Below are 9,340 nucleotides of genomic sequence, written 5' to 3'. Positions count from 1 at the left end.
CACTTTTAGAAAATGATACAAACTGGATGCCCCCAAATCAGAGATTGCTAATACTGACTCACCAATTATATTTGAATTTTCGCTATACATTTGGGCCCCAGTACTTATCTTACTGATTTCCAACTTTGCGATGCAAATAGGGAGATGAAAACTCTAGTTCTCACTTCCAGTTTTACCTTTGAACTTACTTTATAACGTTAGGTGCTTCAGCTTTCCTGGACTTTTCATATCACCTTTGTAAATGGAGAGAATGAGAAACGAATGTTTGAGAGGAACTAGCGTAGTCCAGAAATGACTGAGGGGCAGTGCAGATAAAATGTTTTCTTATATAAAAATAAAATCACACAAATATTTAGTTATAGATTTTACCTTTATATAGATTATTAAATCCTCATAAAGACTCTTGACCTGTCAGAGATCAACACTCTAAGAATGTTTATAGAATTGTTACTCAATTTCGGACATAAACAAACATGTAAAATGAACCAAGACTAAACCAAAACTTTACTGAAAGTCATTCTAAGCTTTCCATGATCCTAAAAAGAAAATACCTAATTTAAACTAAATTCTGAGCTTAAAAAAAAAGAAGAGATTAATATATCTTACTTTTCCCTTGGGCAAACCTTTATCTCTAGTACTAACACTGACCACTGAATTCCTGTCATAAAAAGATAAGGACTACTTGGGAAGGGAAGAACCTGTGTGGGAAAGGCCATGGAACTGAGATTTTGGTACAGAAAGAAGAACACCTGATCCTGAATTGAAGAATTAGGATTGAAACCTGGTTTTCTTGCTGACTAACTCTGTGACTTGTGCAAAAATGTTAAACTTTCTACAGTTTTTCCCTTTATCTTCCCACTTTACAACATTGTTAGGAAGGTCAAGTGAGTTGATATATGGCAAAAAAATTCATATCTTATGACGTTCTAAAGAAATATGAGTTATGGTGGGAAAAGCAGGTAATGAGGATGGGAGAGGAATGACTAATAATTATTTAGAAATACTTGATGGTATATTACTTAGCAGAAGACATATTCACCTGAGCAGAGACTAAACAATGGATCACAGGAATCCTTAAGCTCAATTCTGGCTTAAAAAATTTCATGGGTGCTCAAGAAATGATATAGTCTGCTGCTGACACCTTAATTAGCTGTTGGTGGAAAGATAATGCCATCATAGTCACAAGAATTGGTCACACTTACATGTCCTGGGCAAGTCAATTATTCTCATTTTCTTCATCCGTCAAGTGGGGATAATAACTTTCAAATTCTCTATTTCACAAAGTTCTTTTTTTCTTTTGTCTCCTTTTCTGACTGCTAATACTATTTTTAAGAATTTATTTTATTTATAGTTTTTGGAATAAAACAAGCGTTTCTATAACATAGGATAATAAAAAGATGTTTATATATGAGACTTCAAACCTACTATGTATACCTGACTATTCCTTTGTAATTTACAATAAATTAATTATGTATATTTCTTTTTTTCAAAGTAATATATTTATTTATTCTCAAGTAATACATTCTTTCATTCATTTACTTGGTTATTTCAAAGTCCCAAAGAGATAATATATATGACACAATATAACATATGAATTGTCATCATCTCTTTCCTCTTCCTCTTCCTTATCAACTCTACCACCAACATCATCACTTTTGACAATGCTTACGATGCTGCACAGCCCCTTGATAAATTCAATTTTGATAAACACTTAAACAAATGAGTGAATCAAATATATAATTGCAGCTATCCTTTAGGTCCAGCAGTATAAAATTGCAAAATATAAAGCAGTACTCTCCAAAAAGTTGAACATCCCTACTCAACCCTTGTCTGCCATGCTCACCTATAAGAATATTAAATCTGTTCCCTTAGGGCCTAACTCAGTCCAGGGGTTTATCCCTGGAAAAACTCCATGTTGACACGTAGTCAGAGGAGATTTCTACTATTCCCCAGAGAATTTCTGAGAGTGTTATGGAGTGGGAGGGGTGGATGAGATAAACTGTGAACTGCAATCTCTTAGGCACAGAGGCTGAGAAGCCTCTATCTTGAGCTCATGCACAATTCTTGGTTACATAGAAGCCTAGGTCCTGGTAAGTTCCAAATGTTCCAATGCGCTTCTTCAGAAATTCTCAAACATGGAGAATTGGAAGAAGAGCTGGGGGAGAGGGGAGATAGTGTGTCTGAGATGTCAGGCCTTAATCTGAGCACCCAGATACGTAGGAAGGGACCCATATATGAATGTGTATGTATGTATGTATGTGTGTGTGTGAGTGTGTGTGTGTGTGTGTTTGTGTGTGAATACACGGGGAGAGACAGAGAGAGAGAGGTGAGTGTATCTATATACGTATTACACAGCGTTTTCATTTCTAAGTACATCAATACATTTGTTTATGCTTTCACTTATGCATATGTATGAGTGAATGTGTTTGCATACAAATCCATTTATTTGCATATACATATAGCATATAATTGAATATTAAGATATGAGTGTGAATAATAATATTCAGCTAAACATTAGACAGAATGACTGTTCACCTCTGGGACTCTGAGTTCATATGTATATATGTATATGTGTGTGTACATGTGTATGTGTGTGTGTTTGGATGTGTTTTTCATATAGAAGCATATGTGTGTAGGAAGGAGTATATGTGTACTCAGATGTATGAATAAATACTGGAATGAATGAGGAAGAAAGTGTTGGAAGAATGATTGAAGTTGAGTAGAGCCCCAACTCAGGGTAAAGGATAGAAGGGAGATATGTTCCATTCAGTGACCATGTAGGTCCTGATGAAATTTTTCTCTTAACATTCTCAGAGCCCCAAACTTAGAGTCTGAGAGGTGGTATATACTTTTCTGGCAAGAAGGAGCAGAAAAGAGGGTACTGGTAGAGAAATCTTAGCCCAGATTTTATGCAAATTATCCAGGAACCAACTTGTATTGTCCTTGTACACCTCTTTGACGAACAAGTTTTGAACTTTCTCCATACTGTGAAACATATGGGGCCTTTAATAAGTCCCACTGCTGAGCAAGAAGTAGTGAGGCATTTTAGGGTAAAGAATTTGGGACTTAGAGTTCTGGAATAAGTATACAATTCTCATTTTGTGTTCTGACCCCCTCTGTCCAGATCTAGAGTATTGTATTCAGTTTTGAGGATAACGGGTTCTAACTTTTGAAAGGACATTGAATAACTGAAGAGTATCGAGAGAAAGTCAACCAAGATGGCGAAGCCTGAGGAGTTCATGTTGTAAAAGGATTGGTTGAAGGAGTAGAGTGGTTAACCTACAGAAGTTTCAGTAGGGAAGATAAGGGCCTATAATAGTTATAGGACTGCCATGTGGAAGAAGAAATAGATTTGATGGAAATAGAAATAATGTATGAAAGTAGAAAAAAATAGATTTGGGCTTGGTGTAGGGGAAAATGATTTGGGGTCAGGAAGTTCTGAATTCAAATCTTGATACTTACTAATTGTATATACCTTGGCAAGTCATTTAGCCTCTGTCTATTTGAGTTTCTTCATCTGTAAAATAGGGATATTAAGAGCACCTATATCCCAGGGTTACTTTGAGATTCAGATGAGAGAATATTTATAAAATGCTTTGAAAACTTCAAATACTATATGTATTATCAATTATTAATATTAACAACATTTAAGCTATTAAAAACCAGAATTTCTCAAGAGTCCACTCATCTCTAACCATATTACAGTCTTCCATGGCATTTTCTTTAGGAACATAGAATAACAAAGTTTGGAATGAATGAACTTTAGAAGTCATTCAATTCAATCCCTACATATTTAGTAATTTTTTAATATAACTAATATGTATTTATTAACTTTCTATTTGAACAACTTCATTGATGATGAGTTCACTCCCATTTATTAATTCTCTGTGTCTCTGTCTGTTTGTGTCTCTCTCCCTCTCCATCTATTTCTCTCTCCTTTTCCAACTCCCTCCCTGCTCATTTTTCTCCCTCCCTTCCTCTTTCTCTCAGTTTAAGGGTTCTTTAATTTGTGTGGGTGTCATCAACTCCCTTTGAATTATGGTGAAGTTTGAAGACTCCCTTCGCATCATAATGTTTTTAAATGCATAAAGTATATACATATATGTGTGTATAATTATATATATTATATACATACATATGTGTGTATGATTATTACAAATGAAACCAATTGTATTGAAATAAAGCTATCAAGATATTTTCAAAAGCTCATTTGATGTAAATTATACTGGTACTTCATATTGTCAAAAGGTGCAGAAAATAAATCTCCATTCATGTCATTTTAGATCTGGGAACTGAATTTATCTTCCTTCTCATCATGTCAGACTTCAATACCTCTGAGGTTAAGCTATTTTTCTTGATTGGGATTCCAGGGTTGGAGCATATTCAAATGTGGATTTCTATCCCTATCTGCCTCATGTATTTGATTGCCATCCTAGGAAATTGCACCATCCTGCTTGTGATCAAGACAGAAACCTCTCTCCATGAGCCAATGTACTATTTCCTTAGCGTGTTGGCCCTCTCTGACCTGGGGCTCTCCCTCTCCTCCTTACCCACTATGCTGAGAATATTCTTGTTCAATGCACCAGGGATATCCCCTAATGCCTGTTTTGCTCAAGAATTCTTCATCCATGGTTTCACTCTTATGGAATCATCTGTGCTTCTTATCATGTCCTTTGATCGTTTTATAGCCATTCACAACCCCCTGAGATATAGTTCAATCTTAACTACTGCCAGAATTTCCAAAATGATGCTGGTCTTGGCCATTAGGAGCTTCCTTTTAGTACTTCCATTTCCATTGACTCTAAAGAGGCTGAGCTATTGTCGCAAAACCCTCTTGTCCCACTCCTACTGTCTCCATCAGGATGTCATGAAGCTGGCGTGCTCTGACAACAGGGTCAATGTTGTCTATGGATTTTTTGTTGCACTCTGTACCATGTTGGACCTGGCATGCATTGCTTTGTCCTATTTGCTAATCCTAAAGACAGTTCTTGGCATTGCCTCTATCTCATAGAGACTCAAGGCCTTCAATACCTGTGTCTCTCACATCTGTGCTGTGCTCATCTTCTATGTGCCCATCATCACTCTAGCTGCTATGCACCGCTTTGCCAAGCACAAATCTCCTCTCATAATGGTCCTCATTGCCAATATCTTCTTGTTAGTGCCACCCCTGATGAACCCCATCGTGTACTGTGTGAAGACTCGGCAGATCCGGGAAAAGATCCTAGGAAAACTGCTTTCCACATGTGGCAGATGATATGTGTAAACACAGTCCTAGGTATCAGGCATTCCTCAGTCAGGTAGGGTAATCTTAATCATATAAAAGTAAATATAATCTTCATCATATATAATAAATAGAATGCACGATGCTACATAGTAAGTGGCTGAGATCAATACTAAGAAATTTCTACACAATGTTCAAGGAGAAAATGTCATTTCTGACTGGTAAAAATTGAGGAAATCAAATTGATTCCATTGTGTAATTGATTTCATTTTGTATCACTACCCATGTTTTGTGAAACTACCTGTCATGTTTCATTTGTCTTTGAATTAAGTTTGAAAATTCAGCTTTCCTGAAATCCCTTGTTATCTCTCAGTTAAGTTTAGAAGTTGCTTTCCTGTTCTGTTGTTCTTGAAATCTGTTGTCCCTGAAGGATGCAGGTGCATCCCAGGGAGTCTGGTCAGTTACCTCTGTAACATAATCCTTAAAGTCTGGTCTTTTACTGCTGCAACAATCACTAGTTATGCAGGTAGACATCACCATGAGTTGCCCAGAGTCCCAACGAGGTAGTTTCTACCTATCCCTGAATTCCGAATTTCCAACCAATCACATTGTCTCAAATCTATTAGTTTCTGCCTTTGTAACAAATTTGTTTTCCTCATCTGTGATGCTCCTTTCTAATTTTGGGATGCTCCTCCTTTTTTTCCACAACAGTGATCTATCAGCCCTCTTTCAAGATCTTCGCGTGGTGAGGAAGCTGAGATTGGAAAATTTGTTCTTTCCTAACAAATTATGCTTAGAGCTGTGTGCCTGAGTTTATTTAATTTCGTTTGTGACACTGGATTTATCAAAAGCTTCATAAAAGAATTGGTATTACAGCTAGACATAAAAAGGTGAATATAAAAGTGGAGAGGTAAAGGACATAGGGAGAAAATTCCAGGTATAGGGAACTAAATGAACAAAGATATGGAAGCAGAAAAATATTGACTGTTTTGGGGATAATGAATTTGGGAGGCATCTTTGATATTATTCCAGCCCTAAACTCTGGTCAGCTCACTTAACTTATTGAACTCTGTTTCCTCATCTATAAAGGGAAGATAACAATACCATCTACTTTATAGTGTCAGGATTTTTTTTTCTGGATTAAATGAGACTAGTTGCAAATTGCTTGGTAAACTTCAAAGCCCTATATAAATATTAGCTATTATTATGTGTATGTGTATATATATGTATACATACATATATTCTTACACACATACATACAAGCATATATGCAAACATACATATTTGAACAGTTTTCTTCTTAGGCTTTCCTAGTCACCAATGGGATATGTGCTTGCTCCCACACTTTTTTGGCATGATATTTTGAGTGATGTTGTCAGATACCTTCAATGGGAATAAAATAGCATCAAGGTCAGCTATCACCCTGATGGCAAACTATTTAACTTGACAAAGCTTTAAGTCAAGCCTAAAGTGGAGGGAGAATCGGTATGTGACATTTTGTTCACAGATCGTTGTGCACTTAGTGCAGTCTCTGAGATTGAGACACAACAGATTATGGATTGATCCTCTGCTGTTTCTGCTAATTTTTGCCTAACAATTAATACCAATCATCTTATACTTGAATCAAAAAAATCATAAAATCATAAATCAACATTAAAAAATCATTTAAAAATGTGAAACGATGAGGGGTAGTAAAATATAATTTTTATAGTGCTTCCAGGGATATACCCATAAATATCCTATTCTTTTTCTGCTCTCTGTAAACTCAGAAAATAAAAAAAAATGGAGGGGGAAGGGTGAATTTAGCTAATCAGTTGGCTGTGGTTGTGCACTTAAAATCATACACATTTTCCACCAGACGGTGCTCCAGGAACATATGTGTAAACTCCCTCCTCACGAATGTACAAGCTCTACTTAGACAACAACAGTAGCCCAGGGACTATGTAGACTTAGTGTCATGTCATTGAAAATTATTCAACATTATTAAAAATAAATAAATTTCTCCTAATTTCTTTGATGTTCCATTTTATTTTTGGTTACTCTTTCTTATTCAGATGTGACAAATCATTGGACTCAGAACGTTCATTCATTCACTCAAGGATTCATTACTTATTTGTTTAATCTTCTATCTATCCCTCTATCTATAGATTTATTTACAGATTTATCTGTTTATCTATCTATCTACCCACCTTGGTTTGTCTTTAATGTCTGTTTTCGACTGAAATATAGTTATTTAAAAAGGAAAGTATAACATAACAGAAGAGCCAAATTATAAAGCTTACAAAGAGCAATCTGGGGTGAAAGTACTTTGCATAGCAACCTCCCCTTCCCCTAAAACTGTTCCTAGTCAGTAGATACGGAAAAGAACAACAAGAGAGATTCCGAGTTCGTTTGTTTTGGTTTTGGACTTTATAACAGCTCTTCATGAAGTTAAAGAAATAAGAGGAAGTTAGAATTCACCTGCACTTCCAATATAGTATCAATCTTCTCTGTGACTATGTGTTCCCAGTCAACTGTCACTATTTTTTTTAACTATTCCTATTTCTCTACTCTTTTATCCTCCTCTATTTTTTTCTGCTATTTCATTCTTTTGTCTTCTTGCTTCCACTAGTATTTTTGAAATCATGTCAAAAAATATAGTGAATGGGCAATTCCTTGCTCTACTGCTATATTTATTTGAAACCTTTTAGGTTCATGTTGGCATGCTCACATGTGTTCTGGATGGTAGAAAATGAACTTATGCTTTCCTAGTCACCAGTGGAGTGAAGCAGGGATGTGTGCTTCCTCCCACATTTTGTTGCCAAGGTGTTTTCAGTGATGTGTCAGAAACCTTCAATGTGGATAGAATACCGTAAAGGTCAGCTACCTCACTAATGGTAAATTATTTAGCTTGAAGAGGCTGCAACGCAAGACTAAAGTGGAGGAAGAATGGATATGTGACTTTTGGTTCACAGATGATTGTGCACTCAGTGCAGTCTCGGAGACTGAGATGCAACAGAATATGAATTGATTCTCTGCTGTTTCTGCTAATTTTCATCTGACAATTAATACCAAGAAAACAGAAGTTCTCTTATCAACCAGCACCATACCATTCATACATAGTATCCTTGGTAACAGCAAATGGAGAAATTTTGAATGCTCAGGATGAGTTCACTTACCTTGGCAGTATGCTTTCCATACACAGAGATGACGAGGTTGACAAACACACATTGCCAGAGTTAGCTCAGTGTTTGGGAAACTACTAAGGAAAGTGTGGGAGCTAAGAGGTATTAGAATTCGTAGTAAACTCAAGGTCTACACGGCCTTGTATTGACGTTATTGTTGTATACCTATGAAACCTGGGCTTCAGACCAGAACCATAACAGAAAATTGAATGACTTCCATTTGAATTGCCTTAAGAAGACTCTCAAGATTATCTGGTGAGATAAGGAACTGGATACTGAGGTCCTTTCTCAAGGTGAACTGCCAAGCATTCAAATTCTACTGGAGACAGCACAATAATGAGGAGCAGGTCATATTGTTTAAATGCCAAACCTACATTTGCCTAAAAGACCATTTTACTGAGAATGTACACACGCCAAGCATTCACATGGAAGTCAGAAGTAACACAAGGACACTCCCAAGGTGTCTCTTAAGAACTTAGGAATTGATTGTGAGACATGGGAAACACTGGCCCAAGGCCACCCAGCATGGCATACCCACAAAACAGAAGGTGCTGTGCTCTATGAGCAGCAGAATTGAAGGAGCTCAAAAGAAACTACAGATGCACAAATTTAGAAACATCTTAATTCCAAATGTCCAAATGGACTCTTTGTGCTCAACTTATGGTATAGCCTTCTAAGCTCATAGTGGTCTAATAAGGAATAGTCAGACACACTGTAACTTGACCCTCATGTAGTGATGCTATTTTGATCGACTTCTAGAATGAAGAACAACAACTACATTTAGTATCTTTTAGTATTCCTCTCTTACATATGAACCTAGCTTGTGGTTTTTGCATATACACTTCTTATAACCTTTTAATGTTCTTTTTGTGCCTAGGCTTTTTTATTTTTTTAAGCATAGATCAGTGTTATACATTTTGAAAGTGTTTTTTTCTTAATTTAGGTATTATAATAC

General features: G+C 36.2%; 1 protein-coding gene across 1 annotated transcript; it reads left to right on the top strand.

Moving 5' to 3' along the window:
* Nucleotides 1-4,315: 4,315 nt before the first annotated feature.
* LOC140508794 (olfactory receptor 51A7-like) lies at nucleotides 4,316-5,254 on the top strand. Its single transcript, XM_072616668.1, is given in 1 exon segment — nucleotides 4,316-5,254. A coding segment is annotated over 1 exon segment (939 nt).
* Nucleotides 5,255-9,340: the final 4,086 nt, after the last annotated feature.

The sequence above is a fragment of the Notamacropus eugenii genome, chromosome 5 (genome assembly GCF_028372415.1).
Source record: "Notamacropus eugenii isolate mMacEug1 chromosome 5, mMacEug1.pri_v2, whole genome shotgun sequence".
NCBI classification, from domain to species: Eukaryota; Metazoa; Chordata; class Mammalia; order Diprotodontia; family Macropodidae; genus Notamacropus; species Notamacropus eugenii.
This window is presented reverse-complemented; position numbering and strand designations above follow the sequence as displayed.